This window comes from Rutilus rutilus (assembly GCF_951802725.1).
Source record: "Rutilus rutilus genome assembly, chromosome: 24".
Classification (NCBI taxonomy): Eukaryota; Metazoa; Chordata; class Actinopteri; order Cypriniformes; family Leuciscidae; genus Rutilus; species Rutilus rutilus.
Window position 1 is genome coordinate 2354451 of NC_140228.1, and position 16679 is coordinate 2371129.

General features: G+C 41.7%; 1 protein-coding gene across 2 annotated transcripts; it reads right to left on the bottom strand.

Annotated features, from left to right (window-relative positions):
- Window positions 1-3125: 3125 nt before the first annotated feature.
- Window positions 3126-16128, bottom strand: exog (exo/endonuclease G). 2 transcript variants are annotated; one of them, XM_084398578.1, is made up of 6 exons: window positions 15909-16128; window positions 14099-14248; window positions 8412-8551; window positions 7458-7534; window positions 6659-6773; window positions 3126-3683 (listed from the first exon to the last, which is right to left on the bottom strand). In XM_084398578.1, the coding sequence occupies exons 1-6, from the start codon at window positions 16009-16011 to the stop codon at window positions 3231-3233; spliced, it is 1038 nt and encodes a 345-aa protein (XP_084254704.1). In that variant the 5' UTR covers window positions 16012-16128; the 3' UTR covers window positions 3126-3230. The 2 variants fall into 2 exon arrangements, with proteins under 2 accessions (XP_084254704.1, XP_084254703.1); XM_084398577.1 differs by having other exon boundaries at window positions 15852-16103.
- Window positions 16129-16679: the final 551 nt, after the last annotated feature.

The following is a 16679-nucleotide window of genomic DNA, read 5'->3' on the forward strand; positions in this document are numbered from 1 at the left end:
CCTCTCATCTACTCAAAACACTTTAGCAACTTCCTAGCAACCACCCAGAACATCATCTTAGCAACCTCCTATTAACCACTCAAAACACCTTAGCAACCTCCTAGCAACACCTTAGCAACCAACCAGAACATCATCTTAGCAACCTCCTATCATCTACTCAAAACACTTTAGCAACTTCCTAGCAACCACCCAGAACATCATCTTAGCAACCTCCTATTAACCACTCAAAACACCTTAGCAACTTCCTAGCAACCACCCAGAACGTCATCTTAGCAACCTCCTATTAACCTCTCAAAACACCTTAGCAACTTCCTAGCAACCAGCCAGAACATCATCTTAGCAACCTCCTATTAACCTCTCAAAACACCTTAGCTACCTCCTAGCAACCACCCAGAACACATCTTAGCAACCTCCTATCAATCGGTCAGAACACCGTAGTAACCTCCAAGCAACCACCCAGAACATCATCTTAGCAACCTCCTATCATCCACTCAAAACACCTTAGCAACTTCCTAGCAACCACCCAGAACATCATCTTAGCAACCTCCTATCATCCACTCAAAACACCTTAGCAACTTCCTAGCAACCACCCAGAACATCATCTTAGCAACCTCCTATCATCCACTCAAAACACTTTAGCAGCTTCCTAGCAACCACCCAGAACACATCTTATAAACCTCCTATCAACCGCTCAGAACACCGTAGCAACCTCCTAGCAACCACCCAGAACATCATCTTAGCAACCTCCTATCATCCACTCAAAACACCTTAGCAACTTCCTAGCAACCACCCAGAACACATCTTATAAACCAACTATCAACCGCTCAGAACACCGTAGCAACCTCCTAGCAACCACCCAGAACATCATCTTAGCAATCTCCTATTATCTACTCAAAACACCTTAGCAGCCTCCTAGCAACCACTTAGAACACCTTAGAAAATCCACCCAGAACATCATAGCAACCACACAGAACCCCTTAGCAATATCCTTTCAATCACACAGAACATCATCTTAGCAACCTCCTGACAACCACCCAGAACACCTTAGCTACCTCCTAGCAACCACCCAGAACATCATCTTAGCAACCTATCAACTTAGAACACCTTAGCAACCACCCAGAACATCTTAGCAACCCCCTAGCAACCACCTACATCGTAGAAACCTCCTAGCAACCACCTACAACATCTTAGAAACCTCCTAGCAACCACACAGAACCCTTAGCAATATCATTTCAATCACCCAGAACATCATCTTAGCAACCAACTAGCAATTAAATATGTAACTAACATAAATAGATGTTTACTTTAAAAATAATATAAAAAATAAAATCAGCTCTGACGAGGTAAAGATGCTAAACAACTAAAGACCTAATCTGACTGTAAACTCATGCAAGTTCTTATTAAATGTATGTGCAGCTATTTTGTCTGTGATGCTGATCTGACAGCCACAGTAAGTCACACTTGTTCAGACTGAACATTTGGCTCAAATGATTTAATGAAGCTATTAAATGTTCCTCATAAAGTACAAAACGTTCTTTAATATCATTTCCCCCCAGTTTTATTTACATTTTATGATCATTATCAATGTTAAAAACATCCCATTTGATTTCTGACACTGCTCTGGGGGTCAAAGGTCAGATACACTTACCCGCCTCACTTGACCTCTGACCTTTAACGAGCGTTTCACAGAGGTCACATGAATACAGGAGTCAGACACAATGCAACAGAAACAATCTCCACTTCTGCAAGATAAAAAAAATCACGTTTATGCATCTGATGTTTGATATTATTCAGGTAACCAGATATACAACATGTTTAACTAGTCATATTTAACTCAATGCTGGTTATGTAATGTGTGTGTGTGTGTTATTAACTGAAACTCAACAACACACTAAATCATGCATATATATATATATATGTGTGTGTGTGTGTGTGTGTGTGTGTGTGTGTGTGCACGATATAAGTGCTTACTTCCAATTCCTCTGTAATTAGTATGTTAATTTCTTCTGCTGCTCCAGTAAAACGGCAGGTTTTCCCCAGACTAACACTGACAAGAGCGACAGACTCACACACACATCTGTGTTTTACTGCGCCGCAATCTCTGTCAGACGCAATTACATGCGACTTCTGTCAGGAGCTTCAGTGCATCCGAGGAGAGTTATTTATGAGCAGTTCTCCATCAGACCAGAGACCCTGAGCACATCACATCAGATCCCTCAGGCAAAGCTAACACACTCATGTTCATGAAGAAACCTGTGGCATTACAGCGGTCTGTGACGCAATAATGATCTTAGCGTCACTTATAAAGAGTAACTGGGAACATGTACACTGACTGACAGCTGGGCGAGTGCAGAAACCATTCATGTTGATTTCTACAGCGCTTTATATAACGCTGACTGTTTCAGAGCAGCGTCAGATTAAAAACAGGAAAATAACTGTTAATGTTGTCAAATTCATCAATTATTAAACAAATTCAGTTCATTTGCAGAAAGACAATCAGGGTTATTACAGTTAACTAAAAACTTACAATATAAATTAAGATAATTATTTAAAATCAAATATTTGAAAATTTTTTTTTTTGTAGGCTACTAAAATAAATTAATCAATATATAAATATACAAATAATATATTTGTATTTATTTTAAATTCAATAAAATATAATAAATATAAAGAAAATATAATAAAGATAAAAAAAAAAAGAAAAAAAAAAGACAAACTTCAAGAAAAATGTAAATGAAAATACAATACAAAACTAAAAACTAATTAAAAATAAATAAACTCTATATATAAAACAATATATCAATAATACTAAAACAACACTGGTCATTATTAAGCTCAATTTCGTTCAACAATAGTGTCTGTTTTGCAAAGTTCCTCAGTTATGAAACTATGAGAAGCAAACGAGATCATAAAATCCCCGAAATAATATTAACATTGACTCAAAATTCAGCCACTTTTAGGCAGTGGTTGTTGGTCAACGCCAAAAAAATCTCAAAATCAACAAAAATAACACTAATAATCACTAATGAAAGATTTGATTAATTTCTGAGACTGTTCTAGGTCTTAAAATCACTATGACAGAGCCCTGGATGATACATGTATGAAAGCAAAACAACAAGAGCAAATGAGAAATAAAACACTTTATTGGTGTAAACGTTACACAAGGATTTCAAGTAAAGCAGTGACTTATAAACAACTAAAATACTGCAAACCAACAAAACCCAGAGCGCTCACGGCTCAGGTTTCTCCTCACGCTCCTCTTTCTCCACTAGTTCTCGTTTCTTCTCCAGGTAGAGGTTGTTGAGGTAGTCGTCGGGTTGGATTCCTGCGTGCTTCAGCTCCGTCATGATCTTCTCCAGGCGAGGGAGAGTCCTGGCGCTCGAGACCTTGCGGCCGCTGATGTACAGCGAGAACTGGGTGAAGTCCATCAGGCGACACGAGTCCACCTCACACAGGTTCTTCAGCTCCTCCACCCGCTCCACCTCAGGGAAGAACCTCAGGCCGGACATGCGCTGGACGTCCGTCAGGCTCACCTGGAAGTCTGTGAGCGAGCGCTCGAATCCGATCGGAGAGTTGGGGACCACAAACGCCCCGAGAGCCAGAGAGTCTGGAGACGAGTCTTTCTGCGCGAGGACGATCTTGAAGAGGTGAGTGGGAACCGCGACGTCGTCTTTCCCGATCAGCTGTCGCGGGGAACAGGAGTTAGCAATGTTGCTTTATACAATATTTATTCATAAGGCACATTTAAAAACAACCAAAGCTGACCATATAACATATAACTTGTTAAAAATCAAAAATATCCAAAGAAAATACATTTTATATATATTTGAACTACCTTGCCATCCTGGATTATCAATGTTTTTTGTTTTTTCATAACATGTATTTTCTTTGGATATTTTCTTATGTTCCTTGTTTTTTTTTTAAATAAATATATGTCATAAAACAAAACAAAAAACATTAATAATCCAGGATGGCAAGGTAGTTAAAATATATATAAAATGTATTTTCTTTGGATATTTTCTTATGTTCCTTGTTTTTTATTTTCAATAAATATATGTTATAAAACAAAACAAAAAACATTAATAATCCAGAATGGCAAGGTAGTTAAAATATATATAAAATGTATTTTCTTTGGATATTTTCTTATGTTCCTTGTTTTTTATTTTCAATAAATATATTTAAATATATATATATATATATATATTAAAAAAAAATTTTTATACTACCTTCCCATTCTGGATTATCAATGTTAGTGCTTGATGCAATTTACACGGCAGAATAAAGATGGACACACATATATATATATATATATATATATAAAATAAAAGGTAAGTATATACTCTAGTGTTCAAAAGTTTGGGGTCGTGAGTGTTTTTAAAAGTCTCTTCTGCTCACCAAGGCTGTGTTTATTTGATCAAAAATGCAGTAAAAAATTTGAAATATTATTACAATGTAAAACATCTGTTCTCTATGTGAATATATAGTAAAGTGTTATTTATTCCATTTATAATTATTATCAGTGTTGAAATGTTAATATTTTTGTGGAAACTGATAAAACATTATTTTTCAGGATTCTTTGATGAATAGAAAAGAACAGCATTTATTTTGAAATACAATCTTTTATGACATTATAAATGTCTTTACTGTCAATTTAATGTATCCTTGCTGAATAAAACTCTTAATTTCTTGTAAAAAGAAAGAAAACGTTTGAATGGTAGTGTTTATAAAAATAAATATTCTGGGATTTTTTTTATTATTTTTTATTAAAGAGTTAGTTCATCCATGCAAGTTCTGTCAACATACTCAACTTTAATTTAAATTTATACAACATGATTATTTAAAAATGTTCCCCTGATGGTCTTTTCCATACATTAAAACTGAATGGGATTGAACACTGTCAGGCTTTAATAAGAACAAAAAAGACAACATAGATGTGTCATAACAGTAGTCTCGTGCACTATACATGACTTAAAGATCCATATTATTCTCTATTCCTAGTCGTGCTGTTGTTTTCAGGCTCTACTAGAACAGGTTTTCCTGCTTGAATGTTGATTATTTTCCTCATATTCTCCATTGTTGCGGCTCCTCTCTTCCCAGTCTGTCAGTAACGCTCTGTTTACTTCCTGTCTCTATGAAGCCCCTCCTTCTGATAAGCACACTGTGCTCTGATTGGTCAGCTGGAGCAGTGTGTTGTGATTGGTCGAGCGCTTCGAGTGTGTTTGGGAAAGCCCCGCCCCTTACCATAACCGCCAGTTTAACACACTACTAACTAACTCAACCAGGCCCCGCCCCTTTATTCTGCGTATGAATTATTATAATGAGGAATATTGTGACGTGTTCGTTCCCGGAAGAAACTCAAGACTACAGTTTCAGGAGTTCAGAAACACTGACACTGATATAGAGAAGAGCCGGAGCTCATAAACACAGTGAGTGCTCTTTAACAGAGGCCTTTTTTTGTCCTCATTCACTTTCATTATAAAGACAAGAGCAGCATGAACATTCTGCCAAGCATCTGCTGTTTGTGCTCCAGAGTAAATAATGACAGAATGATCTTTTGAATATGTACTGTGTTGATATCTCTGTCTTCCTCTGACAGCTGATGGAGAGGCGGGACTATGAACGCAAGCATCAGCTGAAGGTTAACGAGACGGATTATTATTACATCTGATGAAACTACACAGATCAGAATGACAAAGCAAATCTGGAGCTGTCATGGTTAGACTGAGTTCCTCTCAAAGAACCGCCTGCACATTCACGGTTACCCAAATTCCCATCAGACGGCTCGCTGAATAGGCACATAATTCCCTGAAACGGGACCGGATCGGCACACACACACACACACACACACACACACACACACATGTCCCCGGAGACTCAGTGCAGTGTGTGTTTAGATGGAGGTGACGTGGCTTCTGTCTCGGCTCATTTGCAAGAGTTCAGAGCCTCGGGGAACCTGTCTGTGTCCATTTGCACACGCAAAACCAAATCTGTCCCTGTGAAGCCAGCTGGACTCATTTCTGTTACGCAAAACATCAATTTCATTCAGTCGTTATTATTATTATTAATATATAAAGGCGTGATCGATGAGGGACGATACACGCAGAAATCGTCGATTAAATGTCAGTTTGAGGCTGAAAAGAGAGGCTTGGTGTAGTTGAATACTGAGTCAGCTGATGTGTGAGAGTTTGTGAAGTGCATGAGCGCCACCTGCTGGACAATCGTTACTATTACCATTTCATAAACTTTTCTCAAAAGCCTTCACTTTTCAGAATAATCAAGAGAGGAAAACAAACATGTCTTTCTGAAACTAAAGTGTTTATGGCTAAAATACAGAATTCTGAATATCCTTTAGGAGTGTAAATTATTACAAGGAAAAAAGCTAAAAAATCTGACAAAATTATATCAAAATGTAGGATTTTAAAGATATGTTCGGTATATGCTATAATAAGGAGAATAATAGTTTTTCCATGATGTGCGCATTTTCTTAATGAGATTCTCTAATGATGTGTGTGTTATTTGCCTCGTTTGTGCACTAATATCCTTCATATGCTTTATTAAAAAAAAAAATGTGATAAAAATGTAGGATTTTGAAGGTATTTTGATATGTGGCATATGAATTATCCCATGATGTGTGACGTGTTATGAGCCTGTATTTCACCTGATAGGAGACGGTCTTGTGTCCATCCTCGCGCTCCTGCGGCAGCATCAGAGGTCCAGACACCAGCCACACGTCACTGAACCTCTGAGTCAGATCTCGACAGTACATCTCCAACCTTACAGGAGCACACCAGCACATGATGAATGCTGCTACATACACACACCCCAACACAGACACACGCTCACACACACACTCACATACAGTCAAACCAAAAATTATTCAGACACCAGATATAATTTTTGATGTTTTTTGCTAGTGTGTGCAGGACACTATAGTTCATTTCTGTAAGTGAGGAGAGCTAAAGAAAGTAAACTGTGACATATTATACAAAAAATTCTTCATACAGTGACGACCAGTAAATTTTATACAAATTTGGGAGCAAAAATGATTGGGACACTTTGAGCTGATCATGTTTCGCTGAAGTGTTTTGTCTTTAATTGCTAATGCTCTTTTTACACACAGACTGAACACAATGAAGCATTGCTTGGTGATTGGTTGAGCTAAACTGGTATTATCTAATTGTGTAGTTAAATTTAACAGCTGACAGATATTCAACATAATTCATGTGTGAGACAGTCTAACAGAAGGACGGACAAAACCAGTCAAATATCAGCTGAGTTCATAACTCTGAGTTCTGCTCATATTTCATTACCATTTTCGAAACTATAGCGAATAAACTGATAATGTGAGAAATGTTGAAGGTGTCTGAATACATTTAGGTTTGACTGTGCACACACACTCACATACACACTCACACACACTCTCACACACACGCACGCACGCATGCACACACACACACCTGTTCCAGAAGCCTGCGTTGTTCTCGTAGTTCTGTGGGACGATGTTGGACAGATAGAAAGTCTCTGCCATCGCTTGCTGTGGACAGAATTAAGATAATATTTCAATAAGAAAGAAATGAATCTGTTTTATTGAGCGATTTAACAGTCTAAATTAAATCATGAAAATAAGTAATGGAATCTTGCAGTAAATAATTAACAGTACAATGAATGTACTCATACTCATATTTCAGGTCACTTTTAATTTTATGTAAATAAATAAATTTCACATATTTGTATCCACTTTTCATTATTCTTATATTTATTGCAACATTTCATAATGTATTAAATTTCATGATATACTCATTTGTCTTGTTATCGACAACATTTTATATCAAGGTGTTTCAGTTTGTACTTCATGAGATCTTTTGTGGTATTGCATGAAATAAACAAATACATGTATTTCATGCCTTATTTATGCATTCATTTCATTTCATTGTACATTTATATTTAAATAAATAATATTAAAATAAAATAAAAATATATAAAAATAAATATTCTGGTATTTCATTTTTTTTTATTTCATCACACCGCCATCTAGTGGCCAAAACACAGAACTACATTAGAAATATATGATTAAATGCACAATTAAAAATGTAAATAAAACAATCACCAAACAAATTAATACTTTTCTTTTTTGCTGTAATAATTCTGTATTTTCAGCTTCAGAGTCATGAATATTGTTATTCTGGTGTCTCTATTGTCCTGTGCTTTGGGTTATCAACACTAAGTCCAAGCCTATTCATTTACACACACAGTGTAATATCAAATTTAGCATTTTAATCAACAGTACATTTTTTTGTTAACCTTTTACCATTTGTCTTGGAGTATCGCAATAATATCGAATCGTGACATGAGGGCATCGTTACACCCCTAATACATATATATTGTGTTTGATTGTTGTGAGTGTACTGAACCTCAGAGATCTTGTTGTCTCCGGCAGGAGCCATGTGTCCGCGAGACCAGCCGCTCCTCAGGTAATCCTCGTTCCGGGCCGTGAAGATCTCGGGAATCTCGGGATCCGGTTTAAATTTGCAGTGTTTTCTGTCGGCTTGACCTGATGAAGAGTTGAAGAGCATCAGAATCAGAGCGATGGTTCTGACAGACGAGACTCATGACTTACCCAGTATCCTTTGACCCGACAGGACCAGACTCACCCAGTAACCTCTGACCCAACAGGACCAGACTCACCCAGTAACCTTTGACCCGACAGGACTAAACTCACCCAGTAACCTCTGACCTGACAGGACCAGACTCACCCAGTAACCTTTGACCCGACAGGACGAGACTCACCCAGTAACCTTTGACCCGACAGGACCAGGACGAGACTCACTCAGTAACCTTTGACCCGACAGGACGAGATTCACCCAGTAACCTCTGACCTGACAGGACCAGACTCACCCAGTAACCTCTGACCTGACAGGACCAGACTCACCCAGTAACCTTTGACCCGACCGGACGAGACTCACCCAGTAACCTTTGAACCGACAGGACAAGACTCACTCAGTAACCTTTGACTCACCCTGTAACCTTTGACCCGACAGGACAAGACTCACTCAGTAACCTCTGACCCGACAGGACCAGACTCATTCAGTAACCTCTGACCCGACAGGACCAGACTCACTCAGTAACCTTTGACTCACCCAGTAACCTTTGACCCGACAGGACCAGACTCACTCAGTAACCTCTGACCCGACAGGACAAGACTCACTCAGTAACCTTTGACCCGACAGGACAAGACTCACCCAGTAACCTTTGACCCGACAGGACCAGACTCACCCAGTAACCTCTGACCCGACAGGACCAGACTCACCAAGTAACCTTTGACCCGACAGGATGAGACTCACTCAGTAACCTCTGACCCGACAGGACAAGACTCACTCAGTAACCTCTGACCCAACAGGACCAGACTCACCCAGTAACCTCTGACCCGACAGGACCAGACTCACTCAGAAACCTCTGACCCAACAGGACAAGACTCACCCAGTAACCTTTGACCCGACAGGACAAGACTCACTCAGTAACCTTTGACCCGACAGGACAAGACTCACTCAGTAACCTCTGACCCGACAGGACAAGACTCACTCAGTAACCTCTGACCTGACAGGACAAGACTCACTCAGTAACCTTTGACTCACTCGGTAACCTTTGACCCGACAGGACAAGACTCACTCAGTAACCTCTGACCCGACAGGACAAGACTAACTCAGTAACCTCTGACCCGACAGGGCAAGACTCACTCAGTAACCTCTGACCCGACAGGACAAGACTCACTCAGTAACCTCTGACCCGACAGGACAAGACTCACCCAGTAACCTTTGACCCGACAGGACAAGACTCACTCAGTAACCTCTGACCCGACAGGACAAGACTCACTCAGTAACCTCTGACCCGACAGGACAAGACTCACCCAGTAACCTTTGACCCGACAGGACAAGACTCACCCAGTAACCTTTGACCTGACAGGACAAGACTCACTCAGTAACCTTTGACTCACCCAGTAACCTTTGACCGGACAGAACCAGACTCACTCAGTAACCTCTGACCCGACAGGACAAGACTCACTCAGTAACCTTTGACCCGACAGGACAAGACTCACTCAGTAACCTTTGACTCACCCAGCAAACCTTTGACCCGACAGGACAAGACTCACTCAGTAACCTTTGACCCGACAGGACAAGACTCACTCAGTAACCTTTGACTCACCCAGTAAACCTTTGACCCGACAGGACAAGACTCACTCAGTAACCTTTGACCCGACAGGACAAGACTCACCCAGTAACCTTTGACTCACCCAGTAACCTTTGACCCGACAGGACAAGACTCACCCAGTAACCTTTGACCCGACAGGACCAGACTCACCCAGTAACCTTTGACCCGACAGGACAAGACTCACTCAGTAACCTCTGACCCAACAGGACAAGACTCACCCAGTAACCTTTGACCCGACAGGACAAGACTCACTCAGTAACCTTTGACCCGACAGGACAAGACTCACTCAGTAACCTCTGACCCGACAGGACAAGACTCACTCAGTAACCTCTGACCCGACAGGACAAGACTCACTCAGTAACCTTTGACCCGACAGGACAAGACTCACCCAGTAACCTTTGACCTGACAGGACCAGACTCACTCAGTAACCTTTGACACACCCAGTAACCTTTGACCGGACAGAACCAGACTCACTCAGTAACCTCTGACCCGACAGGACAAGACTCACTCAGTAACCTTTGACCCGACAGGACAAGACTCACTCAGTAACCTTTGACTCACCCAGCAAACCTTTGACCCGACAGGACAAGACTCACTCAGTAACCTTTGACCCGACAGGACAAGACTCACTCAGTAACCTTTGACTCACCCAGTAAACCTTTGACCCGACAGGACAAGACTCACTCAGTAACCTTTGACCCGACAGGACAAGACTCACCCAGTAACCTTTGACTCACCCAGTAACCTTTGACCCGACAGGACAAGACTCACCCAGTAACCTTTGACTCACCCAGTAACCTTTGACCCGACAAGACTCACCCAGTAACCTTTGACCCGACAGGACCAGACTCACCCAGTAACCTTTGACCCGACAGGACAAGACTCACTCAGTAACCTCTGACCCGACAGGACAAGACTCACCCAGTAACCTTTGACCCGACAGGACAAGACTCACTCAGTAACCTCTGACCCGACAGGACAAGACTCACTCAGAAACCTCTGACCCGACAGGACCAGACTCACCCAGTAACCTTTGACCCGACAGGACAAGACTCACTCGGTAACCTTTGACCCGACAGGACAAGACTCACTCGGTAACCTTTGACTCAGGACAAGACTCACCCAGTAACCTTTGACTCACCCAGTAACCTTTGACCCGACAGGACAAGACTCACCCAGTAACCTTTGACTCACCCAGTAACCTTTGACCCGACAGGACAAGACTCACTCAGTAACCTCTGACCCGACAGGACAAGACTCACCCAGTAACCTTTGACCCGACAGGACAAGACTCACTCAGTAACCTTTGACCCGACAGGACCAGACTCACCCAGTAACCTTTGACCCGACAGGACAAGACTCACTCAGTAACCTCTGACCCGACAGGACAAGACTCACCCAGTAACCTTTGACCCGACAGGACAAGACTCACTCAGTAACCTTTGACCCGACAGGACAAGACTCACTCAGTAACCTCTGACCCGACAGGACAAGACTCACTCAGTAACCTCTGACCCGACAGGACAAGACTCACTCAGTAACCTTTGACCCGACAGGACAAGACTCACCCAGTAACCTTTGACCTGACAGGACCAGACTCACTCAGTAACCTTTGACACACCCAGTAACCTTTGACCGGACAGAACCAGACTCACTCAGTAACCTCTGACCCGACAGGACAAGACTCACTCAGTAACCTTTGACCCGACAGGACAAGACTCACTCAGTAACCTTTGACTCACCCAGCAAACCTTTGACCCGACAGGACAAGACTCACTCAGTAACCTTTGACCCGACAGGACAAGACTCACTCAGTAACCTTTGACTCACCCAGTAAACCATTGACCCGACAGGACAAGACTCACTCAGTAACCTTTGACCCGACAGGACAAGACTCACCCAGTAACCTTTGACTCACCCAGTAACCTTTGACCCGACAGGACAAGACTCACCCAGTAACCTTTGACCCGACAGGACCAGACTCACCCAGTAACCTTTGACCCGACAGGACAAGACTCACTCAGTAACCTCTGACCCGACAGGACAAGACTCACCCAGTAACCTTTGACCCGACAGGACCAGACTCACTCAGTAACCTCTGACCCGACAGGACAAGACTCACTCAGAAACCTCTGACCCGACAGGACCAGACTCACCCAGTAACCTTTGACCCGACAGGACAAGACTCACTCGGTAACCTTTGACCCGACAGGACAAGACTCACTCGGTAACCTTTGACTCAGGACAAGACTCACCCAGTAACCTTTGACCCGACAGGACCAGACTCACCCAGTAACCTTTGACCCGACAGGACAAGACTCACTCAGTAGCCTTTGACCCGACAGGACAAGACTCACCCAGTAACCTTTGACCCGACAGGACAAGACTCACTCAGTAACCTTTGACTCACCCAGTAACCTTTGACTCAGGACAAGACTCACCCAGTAACCTTTGACCCGACAGGACCAGACTCACCCAGTAACCTTTGACCCGACAGGACAAGACTCACTCAGTAACCTTTGACCTGACAGGACAAGACTCACCCAGTAACCTTTGACCCGACAGGACAAGACTCACTCAGTAACCTCTGACCCGACAGGACAAGACTCACCCAGTAACCTTTGACTCACCCAGACCCGACAGGACAAGACTCACTCAGTAACCTCTGACCCGACAGGACAAGACTCACTCAGTAACCTTTGACTCACCCAGTAGCCTTTGACCCGACAGGACCAGACTCACCCAGTAACCTTTGACTCACCCTGTAACCTTTGACCCGACAGGACAAGACTCACTCAGTAACCTTTGACCCGACAGGACAAGACTCACTCAGTAACCTTTGACTCACCCAGTAACCTTTGACCCGACAGGACAAGACTCACCCAGTAACCTTTGACCCGACAGGACAAGACTCACCCAGTAACCTTTGACCCGACAGGACAAGACTCACTCGGTAACCTTTGACCCGACAGGACAAGACTCACTCGGTAACCTTTGACTCAGGACAAGACTCACCCAGTAACCTCTGACCCGACAGGACCAGACTCACCCAGTACCCTTTGACCCGACAGGACAAGACTCACTCAGTAACCTCTGACCCGACAGGACAAGACTCACTCTCTAGGTACGTTCCATTCGACAGGGTCCATACGCAGTGTTCACTGCTCGCCTACTCCCTGAGCACGGTATATCAGTTGAAGTGGACTTCACTGACAATAACCGCTCATTTGAAACGCCCTGCAAACGTCATCAAAGAAAGTCAACGACGGGGTCCCGCAGATTATGATATAACATAAATATATATAGGACTACATTCATATTTACATTTTTATTATTATATTATATATTTACAATTATATTGCACTATTTTACAACTACCTAAAATAAAATCACTTTACTTCACAAACTAGCTAAGCTGGCTGCATTCACTGAGGTAAATTATAATCATCAAAAATAGTATATGTAATATTCACAACAATAACCATTAAAAATACTGTCATTTAACAATGGCGAAATGTATGAATACTTACACACACGTTAGTTATGACCGTTCTGACTGGTGATGACGTGGTGCGCGAAATGACAGTTGGGTGATCATCGCTCTCCACTTCCTGTGAAGTGATGTATCGATGTTCCCTTATTCCCTATGCCGTGCGCAGTGCCCTTCGAACTGAACATGTTCGCTCCCTTCGGATTGGAATCACACTTAAGATGGCGGAATACCCTGTGAAGTGCACTTCGCAGTCCACTTACGGTCAAATGGAACGCACCTAGTAACTTTTGACCCGACAGGACCAGACTCACTCAGTAACCTTTGACCCGACAGGACAAGACTCACTCAGTAACCTTTGACCCACCCAGTAACCTTTGACCCGTCAGGACGAGACTCACCCAGTAACCTCTGACCCGACAGATGTTCTGCCACCCATCGGGGCGTCCGCCGGCTCTGATCGTACGATAACACGTGGTTGATGTAGAACCGGGGCTCGGCGCCGGTTTGAGGAAGACCGAAGCGCTCGATCAGGCGATGGGCGGAGCTTCCTGCAGATCACAGCAGATTTCACACACATGACGTACACATAGTATCATATTTCAAAACTTTCATTGATATGTCATGAAACTAATATGATTACAATAATATAATATATAATACAATAATATAAAAATAATATACAAAATAAATAAAGGTAACTATTATTTTTACTGGGCAACAATAAGTGGAAATAAAAGAGTTTTATGTTTGTTCCTGTACAGAAACAAACTTCAAAAATATCATTGGAGTAACCTTGTGAGTGTGACCATGGGCGTCAGTTTGGTTTGAAATGTGCTGGGGACAGAGACGCATTCGGAAGTGCATTTTCAGAAGTGCTGGGTACAATGACGCATTCATTTTTTTTCTCTCTTTCGCGCAGGTTATGTTTTGAAAGACGATGTCCTGTAGCTCAGGCACGGCCCCACCTTTCAACAGGCCCACCCAAAACTTTAAAAAAAACAAAAAAACTTTTACTATATCCGAATTTTGTCAATAATGATAAAAAAAATCGCCAATAAGCTCATAATTTGTGCTAAAATAGTGTTTAGTTTTAAAAACCATTTTAAAAAGCTGGTTATATGTTGATGTTTCTGCGCAAGTTCAGCAGACAGTGAGGTTCGGGTTTGTTCCGATCAGAGCTCGTGAGTGGAGAGCGCATTTCTGAATATTCCGCTCCGCTCGTTCATTCCGCAGGGTCGCTCGCTCAACACAGATGTCCTGTTGCTTGGTTCGAAAATATGTGGAATAAGGGCTGCTTCCGACTAAAAGTTTTTTTTCCTAGTCGACTAGTAGGCTAGTTGTTCATTTAAGTCATTCGTGGACAAATCGCCCCTTTATATTAATTTAATTACTTATATAGCCTACAGGATAATGAGCTTACGTAATATAGCCGCACTCAAGTGCACGACCGCACGCATAAAGCTTGCCACAAAGAACCGGTAAAAGTAATGATTATGACTGCGTCTAAATGTGTCTAACGCTGTGAATGTGAATGTGCATTATACGCTGAGTTTCGGTTCATTTATGAGACGAACTCCAGTCCACTCGCCGGCGCCTCCAATGTCGTGATTATCTGCTATATATAAAACGAAATTCACTTTAAAGAAAGGCAGCTGTTCTGTTTGAGGTCTCTGTGAAAGTTTTAAAGCAGTCTTTTAGTGCCGCTTTCGTCCGTAACAGAGAACTGACACGTTGTTTTTTCCCTCATAAATGCGAACACGGAAAATAAAATAAAAATTGTAATGTTTTTTTGTTGGGTCAGACAATGATTACCAAATTTCTCTCTCATATTGCTCCTCACAACCACTGAAAACGGACAAAAAAATCGAACCAAAAGTCAAATTAATATGGACGGAAGTTAAAAGTGGTGGGTACAAAATGACTCATGACGAAATCTGGTGGGTACATGTCCCCCCCGCCATGTCCCCCCCGCCATGTCCCCCCCTGTTTTCTCTTCTTCAGACTGATATAGTTTGAGAGTAGGCTAATGTTAGTGTTGCCTGTGTGTTTTCTCTTCTTCACACTGATATAGTTTGAGAGTAATGTTAGTGTTGCCTGTGTGTGTTTTCTCTTCTTCAGACTGATATAGTTTGAGAGTAATGTTAGTGTTACCTGTGTGTGTTTTCTCTTCTTCATACTGATATAGTTTGAGAGTAATGTTAGTGTTACCTGTGTGTGTTTTCTCTTCTTCATACTGATATAGTTTGAGAGCCGCGACACCGGAACCAGCGCCGAACACGAAGCCGCCGATGAACCTCACTGACACCATCATTAAATATGACGCTTAATAAAATTAAATGAAATATATCATCACATACACACGAACACAGGCAGTGTCTGAAGGAATGAGAGTGTGTGTGTGTGTATGTGTGAGTGTGTGAGTGAGTGAAGAGCGGCGCATGAGCGCTGAACATCAGACTGGTTTCATCACACCGCCGTCTAGCGGCCGAAACACAGAACTACATTAGAAAGAACTCACTCATGTGTGAAGAAAATATACAACTTAAATATTTTACACTTAAATAAACTAACTATATATCAGCACGGCTGTGATTCGCATGGGACTGATCGCCTCTCAGCCAATCAGAATCGAGGACCTGTGAATGAATGAATTATATATATATATATATATATATACACACACACACACACACACACACACATACATAATATACACATAAATATACACACATATAAATATACACACACATATATATATATATATAGAGGCTACACACACACACACACATATATATATACACATATACACACACATATATATATATAAATTTTACTGCTGTTTGATTAGAAACTTAAAATTGTGGCTAAAGACGGCAAATCAGATTTCAAAGACGATACAAAAGATCAAATGATGCTTTATCAGTATTTATTGTTACTTTCATATACAAAAAGATAAAATTGAAATAATCCTTTCTAGTG

Bases quoted from the DNA above. Each gene is read 5' to 3' on its own strand.
- exog (XM_084398577.1), bottom strand. From the start codon at position 16,011: ATGATGGTGTCAGTGAGGTTCATCGGCGGCTTCGTGTTCGGCGCTGGT. The intron at 6,774-7,457 runs GTGTGTGTGTGT...TGCTCCTGTAAG, and splicing joins AACGCAGGCTTCTGGAACAG to GTTGGAGATGTACTGTCGAG. The intron at 3,684-6,658 runs GTGAAATACAGG...TCCCCGCGACAG, and splicing joins ACAAGACCGTCTCCTATCAG to CTGATCGGGAAAGACGACGT.